Raw genomic sequence first — 27,374 nt, 5'->3', positions numbered from 1 at the left:
GGAGCCCATTGATTTTTCCCTCATGTTAAAAAGCTTTTATTGACGCGGCATTTTCTCCACAGAAAAGGTTGCAGCCGAGGAAAAGAGCAGAGGAGGTGCAACACACAAACACAAGAGATGCTGTATAGAAGAGATGAGCTTCCTGTAAACTCACCCCCACTTCAGCCCACTTATGTGTGTGTGTGTGTGTTACCCTGTAACACGGGGCATCTCCTGTAGATACACTTGAGTCCAGATCCCAGAAACCTTGGGTTTCTGGGAGAAACAGCAGGAAGCTAAACCCTCGTGCAAAGGACAGGAAAGCGTGAGGGACACAGTGGATTCCCCGCAAAGCCCTGTGATACAGCAAGATTAGAGGGACGTGTGTGGGAGCCTTCACCGCCTCCAAAGGTTGGCTCATAATGATAATCTCTGTGTGAAACGTCATAATTCCTCTACAAAGGCTCGTAAAGCTCCGCAGCGGCTTCATCGGTGGACGACCAGACGCTGCCGCGCCGCTGAGGCGGCACTAAATCACCGCGCCGCCTCCTCCTGCTCTGTTCTAATGGAGAAGTGCTCACCACCACCACCCCAGCGCCTCCGCTGCCACTTTCTCCTTCAGGTTCTATGGGTTTTTTTTTTTTACTTTGGGCAATCGGCTTCTAGACACAACAGCGACCTGAGTCCAGCGCTGATGATGTCATTTGTTTTTTTCAGATCGTGGTCGGTCGCGGTACCAGACAAAGTGACACTTTGACCCGAAGGTGGTGCTGGATGTGACACACGACTGATTCAGGACGTTATGAATCATTCTGTGGGAGACTTTCTATGTCATAACTCCCAACAGCTGCTTCATGGGTGTCGCAACCCGATACACTGATACACACATCACCTGAGAGGTGATGAGAGGTGATCATGATCCAAACAGGAGTTAATATGGTTTTATTAGTGTGAGTGAGCTGTGTGACAAAATCTAACATCTAACCTGAGCCGAGCACAGATAGAGGAGAAATCATTACTATTTCCCTCATTAGTTTCTTTGTCCACAAGAAATGTGACGGGGGGTCAGAGAAACATTGTGTTGATATTTTAGGGGCCAGAGGTCAGAAGAAATCTGTGAAACAAGGATTCACAGCTCTAGACAAAAATGTCATACTGTAATAAAAACGTAATACTGTCTCCGAAAATCTAAGCTTCAATAATCCATTAATCTTTACTTTTAGATGAGAAACACCTACTAATAAAAACGTCACCTTTGACCTTTGAATCAAACAACAAAATGGGGGTGACAGAGAAACTGCTGTGAGCTGATGTTGTAGCCCGACCCACAACATCACAGTGCCCATTTAGAACCAGTAGGTCACGCTCAGACATCCCAGTGAGGACTGGGAGGATCAGAAGACTGATATCGCTTCCATCCGACTGAGGAAAATGATTCAACTGTAAAGTGGATATTTGCAGTAAATAAGACAGGACATCTGAAGCTCTGCCTGCGCTCCCTGGAGGACACGCACTTCATCACAGCCAACAGGAAGTTTTGGACTAAACACATGACAGAGCTGCCTCCTTTGAAGAGCTGTAAAACGTGTTCTTATGCCTGTCGGGAGTAGAGACCACGGGGTCGTTAAAATCACCACATTCATCTCACGAGATTCAATTTATTGGAGTCTATGATTAAATCTGAGGAGCGCTGTGAGGGAAACTCGCAGAAAGGTCATGGCGAATGATGTGACTGGAATATGAGCCTGCACAGACGTGGATGGAGACATACTGTACACACTGTATTAGTTAAGATGGGGACATTGTGACTAAAACAGAAAGATCAGTGTCAATCTGCTTATCTAAAATTAAACTTTTGGATTGGATTTTTTCTCCACTCGTCCTCATCCTTAACACACAAACCAGCTGAAGCTCTTGCTGCTGGAAACAGGCGCCAACATACTGAATTCAGAGGGTCTGAACACTCTGCTTCTCAGTCAGGTCTTTGGTTTACAGCCTCCTAATCAATATCACATACCTGTGATACCTGTGCAGGTTTCAGGCTGACAGCAGGATCCTAGAGGCGGTTTCCAGAAGGTTTCCTGTGAGACGTGCAGCAGTTAGTGTACTATCATTGTGATGGGAGCACAACTTAATCAGAGTGATTTCAGCCCAAGGATCAAATATTTAGGAACCATCAAGCAGCTTTCAAACGACACAAAAGCCCGGGAAGTGAATTTATTTTAGTTTTGGCTTCTTCTATCCTGACGTATAAGCTGCCGACGGAGCCCTGTGAGACAAGCCGCTGGGCTGTGTAGATAAGCTCCACCTGCTGGGTGTGTGTGTGTGTGTGTGTGTGTGTGTGTGTGTGTGTGTGTGTGTGTTCGTCCCGGGCCTCACAGAGATAAGTGGCTCTCAGGAACCCAACCGCACCACTGGAGCCACACTAAACACCCGGCAGAGATCAACTCAGACGCTTGGTTCATTCATTTCCTCTCTACACACACCTGTGTGAGCTGTGGAGTGAGGGAACGTTAATTAAAGGAATGATAGAGGTTTTGTGGAGGCATGTTTCTGTATTCAGAAACTTTGCCTTATAGTTACAGCTTAGCATCTCATCTTTATTCATAGCACTTCCAGCACAACTTATTATTTGTAGAGTCGATTCTCATATTTGTAATTGTGCTACACTCTAAAATCAAGACATGAACATCACACATGTATGACTATTCCTTTCTCATAAATATGGATAAGCACTCAACATATGTGATATTGTGTTTGTATTGTGGGCAAACACCTGCAGTATATGACGTTCAGAAGAGAATCAACAGATGTAAAAGGATCTCACTACTATAACACATACAGCTGTAATAATTTTAAGAAACAAGGTTTTGTTTTGAATTATGATTTTACTACATCTGTGTTTACTAACGAGGTCTAAAGAAGTCATGTGTAAAGTGAGAACAATCAACATTAGAGAACAAAACATTTCTACTTACTCTCTGATGACAGACACAACTGTGTGTTTCTCACTCTTTCTGAGAAAAAGACAGGAAGTGTAATAGGAAGTCAAGTTGTGAGTTGCTTCACATAGTGGAGCTGAACCGCCGCCTCGTTGCGTCCATCGTCTTTTTCTACGTTGATTTTGAACAACAGAACCATCGGATCTTCTCCGAGCAGAGAATACAATGCTCTACGCGGGTCGGGACCGACACGAGCGCCCGCTTTTGTTTGGAAACCGGTGAAGGAAGCAGAAACACCACGAGCCACAAGTCATGCTTGTGTTGTCGTGAAGCTGCGTGTGTGTGTGTGTGTGTGTGTGTGTGCGTGTGCGTGTGCGCACGTGGCTGATCTCAATGTGATCAATGGCAAGAGCAGCGCTGACCAAACTCTTCATCCTCGTGATCCTCGCCCTAATCATCTGCCTGCCGGAGTTCTTCTCATTATACAAAGGTGGGTCGCCCGGAACCGGCTCAGACGCAGGTTCAACCAACCTTCTGATGCAACAGAAAGGAGGAACCTTTGCTTTGGCTCAACGTTTTCACACTGTTAGTTCAAGCTTTAAATTAGAGTCTGCCTAAACCCCATTTTCTTGTTTGTTCTCCCACGTGTCGGCTCAGAGCTTCAACCTCTGTCTGCGTTTTGAGATAAGAATCGAATTGAAACTAAATATAGCAGCAAACAACGCGGACTGACAGCTGCTTTGAAGGCGCGTCTGTCTGGTGTCGCCTTTGAGCAGCGGCCTTTGTTCTGCTGCGCGTGCCTCCCTCTTCTTCTTCTCGTCTTTTCTCATCTCGGTCTTCTCATCACATATAAACCGGAGGCAGCAACCTTCCATTTCGAGATGCTGCTCCGAATTTATACTTGAGCGGGTTTTTTTGTCTCCATCTCGAGCGAGGCACCGCTCTGACTCTGCTCCCGTTCGCCGTGCTTCTCCTCTCAGTGTCAAAGGTCGCCTTCCTCTGTCGGCCTTTCCGGCCCTGCGACGGAGGGGGCGGGACGAAGACGGGCGAGTCCGGCGGCGACGACGGGAGGGACATGTGCGACCCGTCCCAGAGTCACGAGAGGTGGGAGCGGGCGTGCGCGCTGGCCCGTCCAAGCAACGGGTCCGAGCCTGAACCCAGCCCCGGGAGAGGAGGAGGAGGAGGAGGAGGAGGGGGAGGAGCCAACCCCTGGTTCGTGTGTCAAACAGATACAGATGTGACGGCGTTACATGGCAACGCATCATCAGGTAAAGGCTGCTGGTTCCTCTGCACTAATTACACAGTGAAGCCTCGTCTCACGTCCTGACCTCAGTCCTACAGCTTCACCTGGAGCTGTCAGTGACCCTCGAGCTGGATGATTCTGGGACCCTGAACCTCACCCTGTACGGCCGCGGCGACCGCGGCTCCCTGCACCCGCACGCCCCCGAGGAGGAGGACGAGCGGCGCAACGGGAGCGACGTGGAGTCGCCCTACTGCTGTCTCCCCGACCCGCCCACCCCCGGCTCGGCCAATCGGAGCCGCTGTCTGCTTCGGCTCGCCAATCGAACGGCTTTGACGGCCCCAGAGAAGCTGCCATGGAAACGGGCGCCGAGAGGTTGGTGTCGGGATGTGAGCGGTCAGTGCCGCTTCCTTTCAAGATTGGAGAGGAGGGAATAAACCGGAGAGATATTGGTCAATCAGCTTTTATTCGGGTGAAACTGATTCAGTTTTATTTGAGCCCATCTCTCCGGCGGCCGCAGTCATTTCTTTCGACTGAGCACATTTTCCACCTCTTCTTCGTTGATTGATTAAATCTCGTCTTTATTTCTCGTCCTCTCTCCACCATCAGTCACACTTTCCCAAAGTCACAGTGCATTCTAATCTACTGTACAGTCCAAGGCTGTATTGATTTTGGCTCCCTCTCTGTTCAGCCTTCCAACACTCCCCAGTCTTTTAAGCCACAGCTAAGTCATATTTTCCAGCATGAATGATGAAAACTGGATATTGATGTAACTTAACGTTTTCGGCCCTGTTTTTCCACATCCACCCTTTTTTTGTCTGCTCACGTGTTACAGCCGCTTTAAAATCCCCCACCCCAACAGCTCTTCCTCTTACACTATCTTTCTCTTTTACTGTAGGTTCCTTTAGTTATTTCTTTTTTAAAATCATGACAGCACTTTAATGTACTGAAATGATAAATACCCCATAATTGAGCAATAAATGCCAAAGCATTTGCTGGATCAGGGTTTTTCAATCAAATAACATGGGTTGGAAATGGAAAATGAAACATCCAGTGGCCTGGTGGTTAAATACCACATAACTAGCATGCACAGCTCGGCCAGTCTGAAAAGAGGGAAAGGTTTTGCTCTGGATAATTGTTAGTCTTTTTGTATTGTGTTGTGAGTCTAGTGTAAAATGTTGCCAAATCAAATACAGTTGCGGCTGCAGTTCCATGCAGTAAACCCATGCTCTGCTCCCTCTCAGGTGAGTGGCTGTGCAAATATCGGGTGATCTGGTTGGCGCTGGTGTGCGTGGTTCTTCTGACGATCGTCACAACCGTGATCAGAGAAGTCTACTGGCAAAGGGCCACAGGCACAGACACGCACGCACACACATGCAGAAGATGTGAGTTCGCTGGTTGATGTTTGAAGCTCACCGGAGGTTTCTGTCTCTTCAGGAAACCCAAGGGTGCCCACTGTTCTTCACACCGTCCCAGGTCAAAATGGTAAAACACAATGTATGTCACATCCTTCCTTGTAAACTGAATACAATACAATTAAATTGCATTCATAACGATATTAATTTAAGATCAATGTGATCCTGGAAAGATCTCTGACAAAATAATTCATTGGTTGCCATGTGAAATGTGTGTCTGTCAGTCTGTTTCTGAACCTAACATAATATTTATGATATTTTTTACAATATTGTTATTGTTATCTCTTTGTATGATACATTTTGTGTTTCTTATGCTTTAGATGGAGAGAAGCAGACAGAAACAACTCCTAAAGGTAACCTTACCTCATCAATTATCATCAGTTCGAAATATAATCTTGTATGATTGGTTTTTCATGTATCATTTGCCAAAGCATTTCAATTCTAGCACTTCTGTATGCATGTACTGTATGTGTATATACAGTAATATGCATTATTCTATCTATCTATCTATCTATCTATCTATCTATCTATCTATCTATCTATCTATCTATCTATCTATCTATCTATCTATCTATCTATCTATCTATCTGTCTGTCTGTCTGTCTGTCTGTCTGTCTGTCTGTCTGTCTGTCTGTCTGTCTGTCTGTCTGTCTGTCTGTCTGTCTGTCTGTCTGTCTAATATATTAACTAGTTGATGTCCATTACAGTAAATACAGGTCCTCATACATGTGAGCTTCAGCATCGGCCAGGTCAGTGTCTACATTTTACATGCCTTATTACTAAATAGTGCTCTTTATATTTATTAGATATTATTTTCTGTACATTTTTAATGCCTATTTTCACTGCGCATCACCTCTCATTCATCTCTTTTCATCTTTGTTGTCTTCTTCTGGCTTTAATGATTGATGCAAATTTTCATACTACATTTCAGCATTCACAGTTCATAACCTTCAGAAAATGCTGTTTCTATGGAGTTAATCTATTGTTTAACTACTTTGACGAACCCTGTTTCCTCAAACAACAGGACTGACACCGATTCCAGAATGTGAAACTCAAGGTAGGATTATACATACAGTAATAAATCCGGCTCTGATTTTATAGATGTGAAATTCATGGTTCATTGCTAATTTCTTCATGTATATTTTTTAGAGGACATAGAAATGCTGCTGAATGGAAACGTGGATAACTGCTACACTGGTAAACTCAACTGACAGAAGCTTTAAAGAGCATGTTTTCACTTTCCATTGTGTGACATAAAAGGAGGATAAAACAAAAAAATAAACTACTCCAATTCCAACAGTTGCAAAGGACAAAAAAAAGACATTCTGCATCTTCAAAGAGACACAGATGAAGTCTAAATGAAACCATTTGTCTTTAAAACATAAATACACACACAAAGAAAGCTAATGGCTAATACAAACTACAGTTCCATATGTTTACGTCACTTATATGAGTGGCTTACACACTCATTTTACTCCTTTTCAGCCAAGCTGCACCATCGCGGGCATCCGTCTACGTCGTCGCTCACAGACGAGCAGGTCTGGTGACAGATGGAAAACACTGGAGAAGACAAACATTGGTCACCCACAGCCCCGCGGGCATGTGAGGATGGTCACCATCCTCATCGTCAGCCTCAGGGCCTGAGTTGGCCTTCAACTACTTCCTGACGTGCTTTGTTTCACTGCTGGATCTTCCTCACGTCTGTTTGCTAAATATGTGGCTACAATTAGCTTAGCGTAGGACGGACACTGAGAACAGCTTGGATCGGTCTAGTTTGCAAAAATAGAAAGTGGTTTCATGTGATTTTGTTGAAACAACACAACAAAGCAAAAACGAGACGAGTTTAACCTACAGCACAACTTTATACGTACGTGACAAAGAGAACGGACATTATTCAATATGTTCATGAATCTATCTTTCAAAATAAACTGTAAAAGTGTGAAATGTGTTGCTTTGTATGTTTTAAATATATCATATCATATTATACTTTATCTCCAAATAGATTAGTACATTTAGGCAAAACAAAACTGTCATTAGTGTTATTTAAAATTCATTCATTCAGTCTGAACGAGTGCAAAGGAGGTCTAATTTACATTAATGAGTCTGTACAACAGTCAGTCGTCGTCTTTGGTCGGGCTTTTGACGGCACGAGTCACAGCTCAGCTTGAATCCGCTCCGAACACCATTGAGTTCTTCAAAGCTAGACATCAACAGCGCAGACAACCTGCACGAGGTTCATCCTACACACGTTAGTTCAAATGTTATCTTCATATTTTGCACGTTAACGCCACTGGCCGTTCTCCGTACTTCACCGTACAGAGATAGACTGATCGAGGCAAAGCGGGTGAGCAGCGTTAGTGCTCCGTCTGAGCCGCGGGGCCGGCGACGGGTCGGCACCGCTGGTTCTGGATGTGGGAGATCTGCAGCACGGGCAGCAGCAGCTGGAGCGCGTTCTGGATGTAGTTTGTACTGTTGGAGCCCTGTGGACAGAAGACTTCATCATCAGCACCCAAAACATTCAGGCAAATTCACTCATTAAAGTTACTGTATTATCAGAGTCTTCTGAAGTAAAGTCACCTCTAGCAGCACATTGTCCACCAGTGGATTTAACTCCTCTGCTTTTCTTTGGCCCTGAGAGAGACATGATACAGGAAGAAGCAGTTAGCAAACAAATATCCACATACAGTATGTGCATACGTCACAAGAGGTGCATGAACCCTCCAGTTGTAGTATAAGTAGAGACAAAAAGTGGTAATGAATTGCTGCTTTGCCCCCCATTCTGACTCACAGGTGGTCTCACCTACCCCAACCAGCAGCAGAGTGTCAGAGAACTTCTTGGCCAAACAGTGCACCTCCTTACACATGGCAGACGTCAACCTGCAGTAAAAGAAAAGATGGTTTTAGTAAATGCGCTCTACAGAGTAGGACGCGAGGCCGTGAGCACACTCGCCTCATGAGGATGTGAGCCTGGTCTCTGGCGGGTTTCTCCAGGTCCTGCCCGTGGAGGATGAGCTCCGCCACCTTGTGGAGCTGCTCGATACTGCGGGCCGTGACTTCGGCCAGGCTGCCGACCGACGACAGGTAGACGGACTGTGGGTCGAAGGTGGACGAACACACACACACACACACACACACACACACACACACACACACACACACACACACACACACACACACACACACACACACACACACAGTATAGTAGTTATTTAATACCAACTGACTTCACATTCTTGAGTTGACCTCACCTCTACTGATCTAGGACCAGCCTCTTCCTCCTTCTTCGCCTCCTGCCCCGGCTCGTCTCCATCGTCCTCCTTCTCCTCCTCGGGCGAGGCGTCTCCTCCCGGGTGGTCCTGCGTTGCCTTGCCAACTGTCTCCACAGTGACGGGCCGTTCCACCTCGCTCACCCAATCATGGGCCCTCATCCGAGCCTGGAGATGCATAATTACCAGCCGTCAGCTGCACGTGGTGAGTGATTGCTGTCCTAATGTATGCTAACTATATGCACGCACACACACGTTTATGCTAATGTGGGTTACACTGTAGATACAGAATGTGAACTTGATTATGCAGATGGACTTCAAAGGTGGTGATGTCTCGACTTCAGAAAAGGGGAAGTAAAGTTAAGTCGATTTCAGTTTGTCTGTGTGTGGGGACATATTTTAGTTTGGAAGCATCACTGCGAGGACATTTCAGTTTAGATTTACTATAGATCTGTAGTTCAGAGGAGATTGTGCCTTTATTTTCTATTCTGTATTTGTATTGGTGTATATTCTTTCTGTCTGGTAGTGGATGTCCTTGCTTTTAATAATTAGTGTAATAACTAATTATGTCAAAATGAGCCCTATGGCCACTTGAAGGCCTGTTTGGGAGTTAAGATGCGATTTAGGTGACTTAAGGGCTAAGATTAGAATTAAGTTTTTGTTAGGATTGTGTGTATGTATGTGTGTGTGTGTGTCACCTTGTTGAGTTTGTCTGGCGTGGCAGCGACATGAAGCTCGAAGAGCAGCTCGGTGAGAACGCTCACAAACTCCTCACCACAGGCAGCTGACATAAAACACACACACACACACACACACGCATTGCATTAGGAGGCCTCTGCTGTGTCTTTAAGACACAGATGCATAAGATGAAAAATGAGACCAGATTTATAAAACATGCCCCTAACGCTTTCAATTCCCCCATGCTGAGATCAGTATGATAATATTCTAGTGTGTCGCCAGCGAAATGAACTTCTGATTCTCATTTTTCTATAATATTAATGCAAATTCCACCATAATTCCACCTAATGTGTACGGCACACATGCAGATTTGATGTCTTGATCATCTGATGAATTGGTTTTGTTTTGAATCTGTGTTGTGAGCGTGTCAGTGGGCCCTGAACACAAAGACTGGATCAGGCAGCGTGTTAGCGCCTCCAGCTAAAGGGACACCTGCCTGCTTTGAACCCTGCACTGCTCTGACATCGCCCGCAGGCACCTGTCACACAGTCAAACTCCACATAGAAGTCTTGAAATGGAAAATGACAAGTGGATGGTGACGTACGAAGGAAAGCGAAGCTTTAAACGACATGAACTCCCTTGACGCTGAAATTCACTTTGGTGGAACCTTTTAATGTTACTCTATGTCACTACAAAGGTCAGAGCTGAGCAGAGGCTGAGGTTCTAATCTCTGACGGGTGTCTGTGTCCCTATTCTGGTCTGCAAAACCAAAGATCAGCTGATCGTGAGCCGGTGTTCAGGGACCACCTCCACCTCCGGCGGGTGCGGGTGCGGTGGTTGACTCAGGTCACTCACACAGGGGGGTAGAACACTGTAATTGGGAACTTAGATCACCGTTATCCTTCGTCTGTCCTCCTTCCTCGTCCTCATCCTCGTCCGCCTCCTCCTCCTGCTCCCGCCCGATGAAGATGCCCTTGATGAAAATCAGCTCCTTCTTCACCTCCTCCTGCTGCTCCTCTGTCAGGGAAGACAGGAACGCTTGGACCTGTGAGCGGACGCAGGCAGTGATTTAACCCGCGCCGTTTGGATCAGGCCGCGCTCCCGCTCGGCACCACTGACACTCGCCTTGATTTCGCTCTCGTTGGACAGGATCTCCAGCGCCTCGAGGTGAGACAAGCCCTGGTAGTCATCGAACAGGATGCCGTAGTGCGCCGTGGGAGCGGCGATGGGCTGGCTGCTCAGACGCGCCCGCTCCCTCTCCTTGGCCTCCTTCAACATCTGGAAAAGCGCAGCTAATGTAAAGATGTGACAGAACATGGACCCCCCGCTGAGAAACACTTAGATTTGTGTGTGTGTGTGTGTGTGTGTGTGTGTGTGTGTGTGTGTGTGTGTGTGTGTGTGTGTGTGTGTGTGTGTGTGTGTCTGTACTCGTGCCTGACTCAGTGATGCAGTCTTCTGCATGAGGGTCTTGGTCTTTTTGAAACCTGGGTCACTCTCCGCAAGAACAGTCATGGTCTTCTTTCCAATGAACTCCAAGGCATCCAGACCTCCACTGATCACTGACTTACCCTTGGGGAGGCAAACATTTGAATTCCCATAAAAACGATGACCAAGTCCAGATCACTTATTTTAACCTTGAGATCACATCCTCTACATTAAACAATGCCATTCTTCTGCCAGTCTGTAACAGTCTGTATATAAATATAATGAGGCTGCTCAGTTAAAATATAATTAGTTAAATGCTGAGATTAAGTCAAAGCAGTGATGCATTACATTTCAATGTAAGTTTAATCATATTATTTACTAATTTGGGTTCATTATAGCTGAAAGATTTACTGCTAGTAGCAACAATGTAATTTGAACATAATTGTATTCACAAACTGAAATCCAAACAAAAACAAAGACTAATAATCATAGTTGACAAAAAGTACGATGAGCCAATTAATATACTGTATATCTTTATGAAATACTACTAGTATATTATGTATTCTGAGCTCAATCAGTTATGGCAGCAATAAGGTATAGTACAGTAACATTATGCTAAATTCTTCTGCCGCATCTCAGTTATGTGACCACACATAACTAAGATGTATTATATTATCTTTAATCTATAACATCCCTGATGATGCGGCGCTCTGGTTCACATCGCACGTTCACTCACAGCATGTGTGATCGTAGAAAAGACGCCCCGTCTCTCTGCTGCAGCACTCGGAGACGGAGGCTCTGTGCTGCTGGACACATGGGCCTCTCCACCTCCTCCCTCGGCCGTCTCCTCGGCTCCCTCCTCCTCCTCCTCCTCCTGTGCCTCCTCTCCCACCGAGGTCCTGTGGAGGCGCAGAGCTTCTCCTGCCTTCGCCTTCACCGAGGTCAGACTCTGACCTGCACCCAGAAATACAAAGAGTTAAAGAACAGGAAGCAAGTAGAGATATAAGAAACAAACAGATGAGGAAACACAGCGGGACGTACCCACTGTGGAGGTGGCGCTGCTCAAAAGAGATTTTCCCCACGAACTCCAGCCTCCCCAGCCTTTTTCTCTCCCCGCATCCGACCTCTTCACACACAAACACACACACGTTTTACAACCAGATCAAAACTGAACAAGTACTATACAAGTCCCTGCTGCTACAGTACGAACCTCCCCGTCCTCCACCGCAGCCTCCGCGTCCTGCTCCAGACTCACGGCTTGGTCGCACTCCGTGGGCGGAGCCTCGGCGGCGGCGGCGGGGTGGTCTGTCGCCTCCTCCGAAGCGTCCGTGGCGGCAGCGGCGTCCTCAGCGCCCGCGTCCTTGCCGGAGGGCAGGAGGCTGGAGCCCTCCGGCGTCGGAGAAGGTTGGTGAGGAGCCACAGGGGGCGTGAGGGCGGCTGCGGCCTCCGGACAGGAGTCGGCGTCAGGAGATGGAGCGGTGCCGTCTGCAGAGGGGTCCGAGTCCCGTGGGGCGGCGTGAGACATGGTGATCTGACAGAGCCAATCACTGATTTTAACGTCAAACAGTGCAAACCCATTCTCTGTCTGTCATTTGAATTAAGCCTGACACTTGACCCTTGACCTATATTTTTGTTACTTTAAGTACACAAGCACAAAGTTCAAACTATCCGGACCTATAGATCACTAAATCAATTCAACGTGTTGGCTGACGTCTCCTGTTCCAGATGATGCATACATTCAACACAATGATCGGTGAGTTACATGAAAATACATTTACATGTACATTTAAGCAAACAATGATAAAATCCGCCAGGAGACGATGGAGCACAAACAATCAACCAATTATCAGCACATCTTTACTGACATGCGTTTAATCGGAGCCAAATGACCACATCGCTGATTCAACATCACCATCTACAGGTCAGTTTAGTGTTATTACTGTCAGCCGCGTTGCTTTCACGCACATTAAAAGTTCATTCGAGACGGTTTTTACGGCAGTGTCAATGCTCAATGCTATTAACTCAGCCGCCTTCGTGTTAATGACAGTGTTGCTTTAATGTGGGTGAATAGATTTACACACACAACGTTTTAAAAATTCGGGGTCAAGACAGTTGCAGAAAGAGACAAATAAAAGGGCATAAACTAGGGTTTCATAGTGATAAATATGAGCACGGATCTTCACATCTGTCAAAGCTTCTTCTGCTGCTTTTAACACTATCTGAGCACGTCAATAAAGTTTGGTTGCAGAAAACTGTCACCACAGGCAAACTGTTGCACATCCCTATTCAGCGGGCGCTATTATTCCCAGGATTATGATCCCGACCAGGCACAAAAATATTTCAAACTCCAGCCAACAGACCTATTCATGATATACATTCTGTTCCAAATACTTGTAAATGTGTGTTTTAGATGTTGCATTAAAATGAAAAGTACTAAGCTCAAAGCGGGTTTTGTTTAGTGAGAGTGACTGTGCAGCTCACCCGTTCGGTGCCAGCCAGCGGCTCGTCTTCCGCCCCGCCACGTCGGCAGGCCGGCGTGTGACTGCACCAAAGAACCACAACAAACAAGATGACTCCCTGCCTCACAGCTCGAATTAGCCCGGTCGTACGTGCGGTTGATCATTTATTGGAACTCCAATGCTGATAATACTTAGTGAATGTAGTAAAGCTACATTGTTTTGTCGGGTCCATATTTTGTTAAGATGATTAATTCAATTATATATATATATATATATATATAAAATAACTATTGACAGACAACGTTCCAACGCTGCTGCCTCGGGTTTTAGGCGAAGACGGAAGTAAAATGAGCTGAACAATGTCGCGTCATTGGACGCTTTTGACAAACTTAAATTAGTATAAAAAAAACCTCTTAATTCGATTGTTTGTGTTTTACAATAAGTCAAACTGTACGTATGTCAAATACCTCTATAAGGCAATCAAAACAGAACGTAAAACATAAACAATACATTATTCTTAAGATGTAAAACACACGCTCTGAACATGGCGGCTCGTTGGTCTAGGGGTATGATTCTCGCTTAGGGTGCGAGAGGTCCCGGGTTCAAATCCCGGACGAGCCCAATTTTGGGTCCTAAGGACCCATGTTTTATTCGGTAATAACCCGTACAGAGAGACGAGGAGTTGCACCTAATACTGATCAGCTGTCCAGCCAGCACAATGTGTAGGGGGTGGTAGGTGTTGTATATGATAGAGAGGAGTTTGACCAGCATCCTCCTCTCAGCTACAGCATGTAGGGGGTCCAGCTCCACCCCCAAAACAGAACCAGCCCTCCTGATCACTTTGTCCAGTCTGTTACTGTCTACACTTATTGCTACATTCATGCTGCTGCACAGAAGACCACAGCGTAAAACACTACATTGGCCCCAGATTCATAGAACAGCAGCATGGAGCTGCAGACGTTAAAGGACCTGAGCCTCCACAGGAAGTATATCCTGCTCTGAGCTTTCTTCTACACAGCTGAGGAGGTCTTGTTTATTGTCCAAATACACTCCCAGGTATTTGTCCCTGGGCACGATCTCCACCTCTTGATTTTTTATAGAGAGAGCGCTTACAGGACTCCCAGATTTCAAGTCCATCCCCAGCTCCATATCTCTACTGATGGAGGTGGTTCTGTCCACACCAGTCCACAAAGCTGTCCACCACTCCCTGATACTCTGTGACATCACCACCCTGGATACTTCCTACAATAGCAGAGTCATCAGAGATGACGGGACTCTGAGTTGTACCTGAAGTCGGAGGTGTACAGGGTTAAGAGGAAGGAGACAGCACTGTTCCCTGTGGAGCTCCTGTGCTGCAGACCACGGTGTCAGACACACTATGTAATATTGTGCATGCTCATATTTTTATATATTTGATATCTTCCACTGCAATATCATAAAGTTTATTAAATGTAGAATAAGAAGCAAATGTATCCTTTAGTATTATTTTATATGACTGTATTTCCATCCTTACTATTGCTTATCTTATTATTTACCTTTGAAAAATGCATGTAATGTAAATAAGGCCAGATTTGAATTATATATATATAATTTATTAAAAATAAATAAATATTAAGTATTATAGATATCTGATATCTTCAGCTACAAAAATGGGCACACACTAAATTCAAGACATAGGACACCATTCTGCAAATATCATCAATAAGTTTATTAAACGGTATGAATATTCGGTTTTAAAATAAATGCAAAATTTCAGATAGACATGTATAGTTATATGTTCACAGTTTCCCTTTGAATTGCCAAGGCTTAGAAAAACAAAAAGAGATAGACAACATTATAGAAATGTATAATATCCAATATTATATAAGAGTATCAAAATCATGCCTAATAAAATCCTTTAATTGCCCTTTCAGTCTAATAATTATAAAATATATATGTATATATTACAACTTATATTTGCAGAGATACAAAAAAATGTACAAGCATAAACCACAACAAGCTTCCAGAAGCAAATCTGAGCCGCTACATTCGGTGAGTGCACCTTGAATCGGTACGAAGACGCTATACACAAAACAACGGTTTCCTCCAGAAGCTGCAATAAAATGGTGCTGAAAAGGGGCGATGGCTTTTGGATGGCGCACTAAAATGACCTTTCATTGAATCATACGAGCATGCTGAAATATTGAGTAATGTAGAATTAAATGGCATTTTCGTTCGCATAAAAGACGGGCTGAAACAAAAGCCACCTGCTCCTGATGAACAGCAATTAACGAGCAAATCTCCCTGCGTTACACAATGCATGTATCCCATATAAAAGTGTCTTACATTAAAAAAAGGCCACCACGGTGTCACATAATAACAACAATTCATTTTGTACATAAATGCGATACAAGACATTCGTAATACGCAAGATATTTCATTGCTTCTACCCTTAAACCCACCGAGTGGCGTCGCTTCCTCACTGACATAATAATGCCCCTGTGCAGCAGCTTTCACATTTTCCGAATGAAAACATAAAAAACACTTCACTCTGACAATGAACGAGACCCACGGTCCCTCCGTTATCCAACCCGGACACCAAAAAGCACACAAAACCTGTGATTAAGTGCATGTATTCAGCTTTGTGTGCCGCTAAACGTGCAAGTGTGTGTGTGTATGTACAAGCGAGCGGTAGCTACCGGTTTATTTTCCTTAGGTCACTTCATGGTGTGAGCTGGTGGAGGCAGATGAGGTGTGTGGAGCTCCTCCGCGTGTCTGGTGGCGCTAGCGCTAAGCTAGCATGGTGCATAGCGGGTGTGTGGTGATACATTCTGGGAAGTTTCACATTATATTGGCGTAGCTGGTGTGTGTTTGAGTCCTTGAATACATGCAGACAAATGAGAGCTGAAGATGCACGAAGAAGCCCGAGGAAACAGTTCGTGTGGTTTTTTTTGGTTCTGCGGCCACAGGGGGGACGCGCCTCTCAGTCCAGCTGAGAGGCTGCATCCCGTTACTAAAGTGTCTGGACCCTCCACAGTCGACTGGAGGTCTGATCCGACACCCACACTTCCGTTGGGATGTCAGATTGGACTCGTGGCAAATGTGTAGTAGCCTCACGCCTCGAGTCAAAGTGGTGCAGGCCAACGCTGAAACCAGCACCAAGTTTGTTTCACGTCGAGCACCCGGCGCCCGGTTCACACCAGGAGGTGTCGCTTCTTGTGCAAAGCCAGGTGGTCGGAGCGGGAGAAGCTGCGCTCGCAGTCGGGGCACTGGAACGGTTTCACCCCCGTGTGCTTGCGGAAGTGTCTCGTCAGCTCGTCGGAACGGGCGAACTTCCACGTGCAGCCTTCCCACATGCACTTGTAGGGTTTCTCCCCTGTGTGAGAACGTGCGAGAACGTTCGTTAGAAAGAAAGAAAGGCCACACGAATGGTTGCGCGCCCTGTAAGGGCTCAGTTCGGACCTGTGTGTGTCCTGCGGTGTGCCTTCAGGTGGGAACTCTTGGTGTACACTTTGTTGCAGCCGGTGAAGTCGCAGCGATGAATTCTCCGCTTTTTCAGGGAGTCGGGCGAGTCAGCAGGCAGAGGATGCTTCGGGACCGGGTTCACTATTACTGATGGGTTGTTACCTCTGAGAGAGAGAGAGAGCGAGAGAGAGAGAGAGAGAGAGAGAGCAAATTAGAGCAGCTGCTCATGTGCGTGGTCTGATTTAACCAGCAGAGGGCGCTGCTGTATTACATCAGAATGAAACCCCAGTGCTGGTTTGATTTGGCTACAGCCTCTCTCTATAGAAACAACACCTTTTAATCCTCAGGTGGTTTGAGAACACCCCCTGTCTTTCACCACACCTTCACCTGTCCTGTGAAGCCTTTCTGTGCAACCCTGACACGCCGCTGAAAAATGTGAAAACTAATCTCCGATAGTGTGAAATATTAGACTGACATTGTCACAGTCTTTACAGTCCCACACACTTCTAACGCTAATTGTGTGCAAACCAAACTACCCCGGCTGCACAAGTCACAGTTTGGGTTGAGAAGGACGGCAAACAAAACTTTCGAGGGAAAAATGCAAACGCGTGAACGATGCAAAACATTTTTAAACGGAGGGAGAAAATAAAGAGTTGTCTTTCAACACCGTCATTAAAACGTGTGTGTGTGTGTGTGTGTGTGTGTGCGTTTGTGCGCAAGGGTGTGGGTGCGTGTAAGTGGCAGTTGAGAGCAGGTGTCGAGTGTTGAAATATGAAGCCCTTACAGATCAGTTCTGCGCGAAGGAATGTGCAGAAAATCCCCTGCAAAATATCACACGCACACACAAATGCATTGACGCGCAACGACAGCGAGCTGAAGACCTCATCCCATGTCCGCATACACTGCACATTTACAGTGTGTAGATATGTTGGTTGGTGTAACAATGGCCGACGGAGACACACCTACAACATTTCAACAGCAGCACGATGGAACCTTTAATTTAAACACACACACACACACACACACACACACACACACACACACACACACACACACACACACACACACACACACACACACACACACACGTCCTGACCTAATAGGTGCATACATGATGATTTATTGTTTGTGAAAAAGCTTAAAGAGCGTTAAAGAGCGAAGGATGAGGCCGCGGGGTTCACAACAGGCAACACACTGGAGGTGAGGACAAACAGGAAGGGGTGAGGGGAGGGGGCCGGAACGCGAGGGCAGTAATGAGTGGGAGCCGCTGGACAATGAGCGCCAGAAAAATACAGGAAGCAACGAGGAGAAAGAGAAATGGAGGAGGCGACGGGAACAAGATGGCCGACGCGGGCGCGCGTTGGAGGCGCAGCTGGCGAATTTGGGCCGGAGATGAGAGGAATGTGGCAGCGAGCTGCGCCGCCGCTGCTCCCGCGTTGTCTCTGTGAACGACAGCGTCCTCTGACTTCCACTCGCCCACATTCACGCCGCGCCAACGTTACGAAGCCTCTCGTAACCTCGCATATTTTTTTCCGAAGAGCTTGGAACAGACTGGGAACATCTGCATCATCAGAGTGATCTTTAGGAAACATTTATCCTAAAATATACCTGTTATCTACATCTACATCTAGAGTTTTTTTTCTCCCAAACGCGCTGGGCGAAATACAAAGCACAGATCAGAGCGTCTGCAGACCCACATCAATGAAGGGCTTCCTTTTAAGTCGTCACACTCGCCTCGAAAAGAGAAAAGAAAAGACTAGTGTTGGGACTGCACCTGTTACATAGACTGGCACCAGGGGCAGACATGGATCTGGTCAAAACTGCGCCTCTGGCCGACGCTTCCATTTAGAGCTAAAGGGGAAGCGTCACAGCAGAAGCTGCTAAAACCCCGGTGCTTCTGTGAAAACCTCCGTGCGCTACTCACTCGTAGTCGTGCGGTATCCGGATGACGGACGCTTTCATGTCCCGGCCGAGCTCGGGCCGAGGCTCCGTTTTGATGGGCTTGTGCAGCTCGTGGACGTCGCCCTGCGACTCCAGAGGTTTTGCGGAGTGAACTGGGGAAGTCGGCAAAAACAGGCCGTCACACGTTTATTAGTCATCCGTTCTACGATAAAATGCTCCTGACAGAGTCCGGGTGACCCCCAGGTGACCACCGAAAACGGAACAAAAGAGCACGGCTTTCCTTAGAAACAAGAATTTGCTGAAACTGTTATTCTAAGAATGGAGGAAATGTAACACTTCCTCATTAAGTACATTCAGAGAAAACAATATGAAATCAAGTGCTAGCACTTTCCTTGCACGCTACTGTGATGTTGCACTAATGATAATAATGATAATAAAATCCCAAGAGCTCTCACCTGGTTTAATGTCTCTCTGGTGATGGTCGTTGTCGCTGGCGATGGGCGGGCTCATCATTAGCGACTGATGCAGGTGGAGATGCGAGGGGTAGAGGACCGACAGAGGCACCATGACCGGGGACACCATGACCCCCGACCCCTGGATGACCCCCGACCCCGAGCTGAGCAGAGGCGCCACCATGGCCGGGTAGGGAATCGGGGGAGTGGGCGGGGGGAGGGCGTGGGAGGGCGAGGAGCGCAGGTGGCTGCGCGGGGGGGAGCAGCGGGGGGACGCCCGGCTCGCCGAGCTGTACGGCGACGGCGGGGAGCTGCGCGACGAGGCCGGGGAGGAGGCGGAGGAGCACGGAGGGGAGGAGGAGGAGGAGGAGGAGGGGGTGGAGGTGGAGGAGGAGCGCTTGCTCAGCGACAGGTCCACCGGCTGGTCCAGCTGGGGGTGCGCGGGGGTGCTGGGGGTGTGGGACGGGGTGAACGTGTGCATGTGGTAGAGGGGCGCGGGGTGGGGGAAGATCACGCCGTAAGGCTCCGGGGTCTTCACCAGCGAAGGGTAGAATGACTGGAGAGAGAGAGTGAGAGAGAGAGGATACAGATGAAGGAAACAGCGACGGGGACAGAGCAGGGAAAACACGCTTTAACACACAACCACACACACACACACACACACACACACACACACACACATACACACACACACACACACGGCCGTTATGTCTGAGTATCACGTGTTTGTGCAGGTTCATTAGCCCGCTGCTAGGCAATGAGTGTGTGTGTGTGTGTGTGTGTGTGTGTGTGTGTGTGTGTGTGTGTGTGTGTGTGTGTGTGTGTGTGTGTGTGTGTCCATTGTATGCAAATCTCCGCTGTCCAACGCGGCTGTTTGTCCAGGAAGCCGGAATGTGGGAACACATCTGTCCAGACACGTAGCAGCGGTGTACGTAGGTGTGTGTGTGCGTGTGTGCGTGTGTGTGACTGCGTGTAGGTCAGAGGTACCGCATGGCATCGAGAACGTGTCGGGACACGACGGGAGTTCTCACAAACACACAAGCACCGAGAGCCACGCTTCCACAAACACACAGGTGCCTCACCGTCTCCATGTCTGTCTTCAGAGGGTAATCATACATCAGCATGGCTGCACAGGCCAGGCTCCTGCAACAACAACACACACTGACGTTAGCACACAGCTACTGTGGAACATCACACTCACCGTCTAGTTCCACATGCTTCTACATGGTACTACACAGTAGCAGTACTGTTTTTACTGTATTATACTGTGATTACAGAGGTGTAGAAGCATTTGTTGAAAACAAATGAAAAGAATGAATGGAGCAAGTATATGTAATAAGCTATAATCTAGTGGCTCCCATCTAAAAGACTGGGCCCCTGCACAGGTTAACTGCATGGAACCCAGAGGGAGCTGTGAGAGGCCGAATGTTGTCAAAGCCAGAAAAAAAAGAATGAATTTGCTTCGTGAGTTTGGATCATGTTGTAAGACTTGGTTTTCACCTCTGGGTTCGTGGAAATCGAAAACGTGAGAGGTTTAGAGAGGAAATGTCTGACTGAGGGAACTGGTGACAACTCATAAACGTGAAATGTACCGAGGGGCCTCAACCAGGCGCTGCTGTTCTGGAGGAGGGCAAAGGCCAAAATACGTTCTTTACTCGGAAATGTACAAACATTAGAATGTTGTAAGCCCGAAAAAAAAACGAGGCGTTAGTCATGAATGGAGACGGCGCGACTTGAAGTGATGAAAAGTAAATGAGCCAAAGTACAGGGGAGGGTCGGCAGGTAAGTACAGATGAGCGCAGCGGGTGTCACTTCCAGTAAATCACATCACAATGGACGTGAAAATGCATTTAAGGCGTCTCCATTAGAAGCTCCGCCTCCTCGCACGTATTCATCACAACAACACAAAAAAAACATAGGTTTTTCTGGTTTCGTCAGGCAAACGCACAGCGTAGCGGCGCCGGGCGCAGTGGCGGCGGCGGCGGCGGCTGGCTTTACGCTCCAGGTGGGACGTGGCTGTCGACTGCCCAAAGCCGAGGACCAGACAATGAGGCCGCAAACAAGTCAGACGGGCCAACGCACACAAACCACCCACTCACCCCACAGTGTTGGGTTCAAAAGAGTGTGAGGTTACGAAAGCGGTTCCTGTTACCTTAAGTCTGAAAGCTTAGTGTGTGTGTGTGTGTGTGTGTGTGTGTGTGTGTGTGTGTGTGTGTGTGTGTGTGTGTGTGTGTGTGTGCGTGTGTTCACTGGAGCATTAGGCAGAATGAACTGCCAAAGAATGCAGCCTAGGGGAGTCTGTGTGTGTGTGACCTGATTAAAGTCCACAGTCAGGAGACGAGTCAGTCTGTAATTATTAACAAATGGGCAACAACACAGGTCGTCAAAGCCTACGACACACACACGCACACACACACACGCACACACACACACACCAGATGGGAGGCAGATCAGAGGAGAGCAGGATGCTTGCTTGCTGGGTCAGGAAGGGTGTGGACATGACGACTGAGGCCTCACCCTTGAGCCGGCTCCAAAAAACAAAGACACTGAAGTCAGGTGGGGATGTAGTCATGCACTTATGTGTGTGTGTGTGTGTGTGTGTAGTTCTATCTGTGAGGGTGTGTTTTCTACTTCAGGTTTGTATTGTTTCATAGGTCAACTAGAGGTCAGGCAGTTGTTCCATTGTGGTTGTAATCCACACACACACACACACACACACACACACACACACACACACACACACACACACACACACACACACACACACACACACACACACACACACACACCGTACGAGGTGAAAACAGCAAATGGACGAAAGGCGCCGCGTCCTCCTCAGATTGCAAACACAGAGCGTAAACACAGAGTTCAGGTATTTTCCCTACAGAAACAATCCAAAAGCTCCAAAGGGCTGTTTGAAGAATCAGCGGCCATAGTGGAAATCCCCAATCCACACACACCAGTCCTACAGAAAACCGTCCCCTGTGCACAGCAACACAGGTCTGTGACTCACACCTCATCGTGTTTTGGAACAAAGTGCCATTAATGGCAGCAACCAGAAACCAGACAGACACTAGAATGAAACTCTGGTCGCAGCTTTGTGGCGCTGAGCCAGAGGCTCCTGTTCAACATGTAGAACTGCTGCTGCTTCTGAGTAGTTCAGAGTAAAAAAAGTCGCCAAAACATCGCTTTGCAAGAAATACAGAAACGATTAATCAGCACTTTTATCTATTACCTACACTTTAATGTCATTTGTAATATTCAGTGAGATATATTATACAAAAACGGACTTTACGGTTCAGTAGCGGGTTTAAATTTAACAGCGATACAAGACAAAACGTTCAGATTGGACTCTGAACAGCTGAAACACCACTAATGGATGTGCAGCAACTGTTTCCTGCGTAGAGGAGCTTTCACCTGCTGGTCGAGTCTCACTGCACCCACAACTGATGGACAGGGATCACGCTATGGTTCACCTGAACCCAATGAAGCTGGGGCATCTTCCCATTAAATGACTGGACAGATGTGCGCTCACATCTGGGTGATGATCTTTTATGTTAGTTAATGTGCATAGAGATAAATGCAGGGCTAGGCTGATGGTGAGCAGAGGAACTGTCCAGGTACAAATAAAAATAAATAAAATAAAATCATAATCAAAAATAAAAAATCATAAAAAAAATAAAGAGAGTTTATACGACTGCGGAAAAGACACGTTCACCTGACAACATGGTCAACAGACATCCACCACAGACCTGCAGCTGCAGCTGCTTGGCTTGTTGGTCCATTCAAAAACACCACTTGAGGATTGTAACTGACCTCTTTACAGCTTTGGACGTTCACCAATCGACCAATCGATCAATGAACAGGACCTCCTGGATGACGGCCGTCTCAGAGATGGGACACAAACCGAACCTGTGTGTACAGGGTCTACGGGGAGGTTGAGGTGCTGTACCTGGGTCACTGTGTGTGTGTGTATGTGTGTGTGTGTGTGTGTGTGTGTGTGTGTGTGTGTGTGTGTGTGTGTGTGTGTGTGTGTCAAGTGTAGTCTGCAAATATTGTCCTTCTAGGTCAGTAGAACCACTGTGTACTCAACCCCAACCCACTCGGCAAACACTGGCTATGCACCCTGTCTCTCTCTGCCTTCACGCCTGGATTCCAGATCTTCTGCTACTACACTACTGTATTTATCGGAACCACACGCCACCCCGCGGGCTTTTCTGCCGGCCTCTCCGTGAAGGATACAGAACAACATGACTGAGGGGGGAAAATATTGTGGCTTGGAGTCGCTGGCTACCAACTCAACCACACACACACACACACACACACACACACACACACACACACACACACACACACACACACTCTTAAATCACACGTCCGTACACACTCACAGTCGCACACTGAGTTTCTGCTAGCTCGACAGAATACACACACTAAATCACTAAAAGGCCTAAATTATTGCAGACACGCACACGTACACACTAACGGCAACAGGCTGGAGATGATGAGATCACCAGAGAGACCAGAAACCTCCAGACAACAGCTTTGTCCAACAACACGCCGCTCTGGACACACACACACACACACACACACACACACACACTCTCCGTCATCTCGTTCCTTTCCCCTTGCGCATCTCACCTGATGTCATTTTTCTATAAAGTTACATCACAACCTTGTGGCTGGACTCACACCTTCTCACCGTAGGGAACAGTTAATTAGTCTTAATTTAAGATCCAATTACGTGACTCATGAAGGTGACAAGGTAATATTCCGATGTTTAACTTTGCCTTTTTTTTGTTTCTCTGGCCCTTGAACCATTGGAATTCCCTCCCCGTTTCACCCGTGTCGGGTTTTCACCCCCGCGTGCACCTCCCGGCTCCCTGATTTCAACCCTTACCTCACTTCCTGCTCCCATCTCCCCTAATAACACCTCACGCACTCCAGCTTTAAGGCCCCCACTGCAGGCCCCTGTCCTCTCTATTTTGGCTTCCTGCTCGCTCTGTTCCTCCCATCCTCCAAACACACACACACACACACACACACACACACACACACACACACACACACACACACACACACACACACACACACACACACATACATGCAGGCACACACAGTCCCTCCCAGCTCCTCTCCAGTAGACAGTAGAGCTGCAGGCCTGGGGGGGGGGTGGAGTCCAGAGGGGGGCCATCAGCGGGGGAGCGGAAACAGGATCCATCATCACACATGGGTGCACGCGTTTAAAGACACACCAGGGCCGACGGGCGCTTCAAACGCCGACACACACGCGTGTGCGCGCACCTCCAGCCGAACTTGGGAGCCGAGTCTTTTTGAGGCTTTCCAGACATCTGAGGACAGAGGGAAAGGCGAGAATGCGGGCGACTGCCAGGGAGAAAGAGAGAGGGGAGCGGAAGCCCTCCGAGTTTAGTCTGACTGTTATTATTTCCACACTGCGCGATGGGTCGGGGGGTGTAAAGAAGAGGAGGAGGAGGAGGAGGAGAGCGAAGCCAAATGGGGGGTGCTGCTGCAGGGGGCCTGCGGTTTCCTGTTTGACCCCCCCCTTGTGTGAAGAATGAGAGAAGGGGGGGGGGGTGTAGAAGGAGAGAAAGGGCAAAAGAAAACAGCCACTCTGACCAAACTATGTCAAAATGGAAGTGGAAAGAACAAGGCAGAGGCAGAAACGGGGAAGAAAACGAAGTGGGTTTCAACCAAAATATGAGAAAACTTCAATGGACCTCAAGCGCGAGGAGGGGGTTCGATCGGGCTCCACAGTCACAGTGGCTCAATCCTGTGGTTTAAAAGCGGTAACCGTGTGTGTGTGTGTGTTGGCATGCATGTGAAGTTGTGTAACGAGTCACAGCTTTTTAGGTTTACGGCGGCCGGTGGATCGCGGTGTCCTTCGCGTCTAATGGAGAATCGGCGGCGTTTCGGCGTCCGGGGGTTTAATGTTTAGCCCTAATGTTCCCGGGGACGTGCCCTTTGAGCAGCGTGCGTCCGTGCGTTTTGTTCCAGCAGATAACATCAGCGTGTTGATTCAGGAGAGGAGACGTAGGGGCGGGCGGGGTGTTTGGGGGCATGGGGGGGGTGGGGGTAATGAGAGACAAATAAAAAAATTAGGTGACGAATAAAAAAATAAAAAAAATAAAAAGGAGAGAGAGTTGGACTCGTTTCCTTTTTCAACTTTTCCAAAGTATGAAGTAAGACAAAGAGGCATCGAGGGGAGAGAGGAGAGAGGAAGGTCGCCCTCATTCCTCCGCACACCCCCCACATCCACATCCCTCTCTCCTCCCTACTTTCCTCCCTCTTTCTCTCTCACTCCAGGCTCTAAACAGGATAAGGGCTTCATATGCCAAGTGGAATGTGTGACGCAAGCCTCAGCCTTGAAACAAAGCACAGGAAACGGCGAGAGACAGCGACGGAGAGGGGCGCGTGCGGGCGCGCGCGCACACGCACACACACACACACGGGGGCAGAGAGAGAGAGACGGGCTTTGTAAGAGAAGCTCAGGTGTGACACCGCGCAGCCACACGGGCCTCACCGCTGTTTGACGCCACACCAGCATCACCCACACCACGACTCAACATGTCTCAGATGAGCGACAACTGCGATCGTGACAGAATCCCTCCGAGCCGATTCCTCCATTTCTCAAGAGTTCTGCGATACCAAATGATTTGTAATATCACGCACTATATAATATGAACTATTTACCTCAAATTCTCACAGTCTGCACTCGGGGGGGAAAAAAGGAAAAACACAATCTTACAGCGTCTGACAGCGAATTAGGAGGACGAGCGTTGACTATATCACAGCCTGAACCGAAATTTGACCTCGTTTGTGATTTAACTAATTTATATCCGCATCTTATATAAACGGCTGTAGAGGCTAAAAATAGCGCAGCGCCTGCGCTGCCTCCGTTAAGCGCAGTTATCTGTGGTCAGATCATTTGTCACCAGGCCAATAAATAAAAGCCATCACAGTGATTTACTCCATTCAGACAACGTGGAACAATCGCGATAATTAGGTGACAAAAGAAGACTTTGAGCGACCGAGCAGTTAATCAGAAGACGTGAATGACACCGCAGCAGCCCGGCATCGTTAAAACACAGCCGCAACTGTTGCTGAGAATTTATGGACCGCTTCTCTTCCTCACAATGAAGTTGGTTCATCCAACACTCAAACGTCAAACACGTGTAAGTAAAAATAAAAAACAAGCAGCAATTACAGACTTCACATCCGAATGGAAATGAGCGGAGGACTCCCGGTGAGCGCGCGACGCGGCGCGGCGCGGACGCCGCGTGAGGTCCTCGCAGGTTCAGCAGGATCGGACTTACTTCTCTGACGGCCCACGGTCTATTCCTGGAGGAGAGGTGGCGGGTTCGCTGCTGCCTTGCTGAACGGCAGAGACAACCACGAATCGGGCAACTCCGCCGAAACGGCGACTGTGTGCGCAGCGGCGCAGCCTCCAGAACGCGCGCAGGACGCTCCGGCGAAACTTCCCCAAGTTACGAAAGGCCCCCGCGAGCGTGCGTCTGCCTCGGTGAGCGGCTCTCGGCGAGGTGGCGTTTAGAAACTGCTGCCGTCACATGATCCGCCGTCTGTTCTCCGTGGGGTCGGGCGCGGGGCGGGGCGGCACCGGGGCGGCACCGGGGCGGGGTGGTCCACTCGGTGCGCGCACTATCGCGAGCTACCGGGAAGCTGAAGCCACCGCGTGCTCTGCTTCCAGCAACAGCGGAGGTGTGTCATTAATAGAAGCCAATGAATGAATCAATAGTTATTACAAGTATTTATAAAGCAGGGTAGAAGAATCAGCAAGGACTCACTGTAAACAAGGCAGACAAACTACTACTAATACATATTAATGTACTTGTTTTGTACTTTAATGGTAAGGTATTAAAATTAAATATAAAAACATAAGTAAACGAACCCATCTGTGACATATGCATAAAGCTCAGCCACTAAGGTTTGCGCTAATAAACTCTGCATACATCTAATATAAACTATCCCCAGCAGCGACAAACAAGCAGCACGAGGCAGGTTCCACTCTGGGTGTGTGTGCGTGTGCAGAAGGAGGAAGTGCACGCTCGGGGTGTAACAAGGAACAAGCCTTTCCCCACAAGGAACCTCGTTACTATTCCAGGGGGCGGGAGCAAAGTAACGAACGCGCATCCT

At 47.8% G+C, this 27,374-nt stretch overlaps 4 protein-coding genes and 1 non-coding gene across 9 annotated transcripts in view; 2 read left to right on the top strand and 3 right to left on the bottom strand.

Annotated features, from left to right (window-relative positions):
- klhl5 (kelch-like family member 5) overlaps positions 1-3,095 on the bottom strand; it is a 30,795-nt gene extending 27,700 nt beyond the window's left edge. The window contains exons 1-2 of the mRNA XM_055509143.1: positions 2,958-3,095; positions 1,997-2,060 (exon numbers count right to left, since the gene is read on the bottom strand). The gene's annotated coding sequence lies outside the window, so the exon portion shown is untranslated. The remainder of the gene's footprint in view (positions 1-1,996; positions 2,061-2,957) is intronic.
- Positions 3,096-3,246: 151 nt separating this feature from the next.
- On the top strand, positions 3,247-7,520 carry LOC114860634 (uncharacterized). 4 transcript variants are annotated; one of them, XM_029159389.3, is made up of 10 exons: positions 3,247-3,411; positions 3,902-4,189; positions 4,255-4,536; positions 5,406-5,513; positions 5,599-5,646; positions 5,897-5,929; positions 6,284-6,325; positions 6,601-6,633; positions 6,726-6,773; positions 7,062-7,520. In XM_029159389.3, the coding sequence occupies exons 1-10, from the start codon at positions 3,324-3,326 to the stop codon at positions 7,121-7,123; spliced, it is 1,032 nt and encodes a 343-aa protein (XP_029015222.1). In that variant the 5' UTR covers positions 3,247-3,323; the 3' UTR covers positions 7,124-7,520. The 4 variants fall into 4 exon arrangements, with proteins under 4 accessions (XP_029015222.1, XP_029015214.1, XP_055365133.1 ...); XM_029159381.3 differs by having other exon boundaries at positions 5,599-5,658; XM_055509158.1 differs by lacking the exons at positions 6,726-6,773; positions 7,062-7,520 and having other exon boundaries at positions 6,508-6,633.
- fam114a1 (family with sequence similarity 114 member A1) lies at positions 7,419-13,581 on the bottom strand. Of its 2 annotated transcripts, none has more exons than XM_055509147.1 (13): positions 13,427-13,581; positions 12,156-12,476; positions 11,987-12,071; positions 11,682-11,899; positions 10,955-11,089; positions 10,646-10,798; positions 10,376-10,565; positions 9,541-9,626; positions 8,825-9,010; positions 8,527-8,666; positions 8,381-8,453; positions 8,154-8,207; positions 7,419-8,056 (listed from the first exon to the last, which is right to left on the bottom strand). In XM_055509147.1, exons 2-13 carry the CDS (start codon positions 12,468-12,470, stop codon positions 7,931-7,933), a joined length of 1,761 nt encoding a protein of 586 aa, XP_055365122.1. In that variant the 5' UTR covers positions 12,471-12,476; positions 13,427-13,581; the 3' UTR covers positions 7,419-7,930. The 2 variants fall into 2 exon arrangements, with proteins under 2 accessions (XP_055365122.1, XP_029015202.1); XM_029159369.3 differs by having other exon boundaries at positions 10,415-10,565.
- A 372-nt stretch (positions 13,582-13,953) lies between these two features.
- Positions 13,954-14,025, top strand: trnap-agg (transfer RNA proline (anticodon AGG)). Its single transcript has one exon. It is a non-coding gene; the product is annotated as a tRNA-Pro (tRNA).
- Positions 14,026-15,097: 1,072 nt separating this feature from the next.
- klf3 (Kruppel-like factor 3 (basic)) lies at positions 15,098-26,803 on the bottom strand. Its single transcript, XM_029155979.3, has 6 exons — positions 26,537-26,803; positions 20,285-20,345; positions 19,206-19,758; positions 18,773-18,902; positions 16,846-17,012; positions 15,098-16,759 (listed from the first exon to the last, which is right to left on the bottom strand). The coding sequence occupies exons 2-6, from the start codon at positions 20,324-20,326 to the stop codon at positions 16,578-16,580; spliced, it is 1,074 nt and encodes a 357-aa protein (XP_029011812.1). The 5' UTR covers positions 20,327-20,345; positions 26,537-26,803; the 3' UTR covers positions 15,098-16,577.
- Positions 26,804-27,374: the final 571 nt, after the last annotated feature.

The sequence above is a fragment of the Betta splendens genome, chromosome 1, assembly GCF_900634795.4.
Source record: "Betta splendens chromosome 1, fBetSpl5.4, whole genome shotgun sequence".
NCBI classification, from domain to species: Eukaryota; Metazoa; Chordata; class Actinopteri; order Anabantiformes; family Osphronemidae; genus Betta; species Betta splendens.
This window is presented reverse-complemented; position numbering and strand designations above follow the sequence as displayed.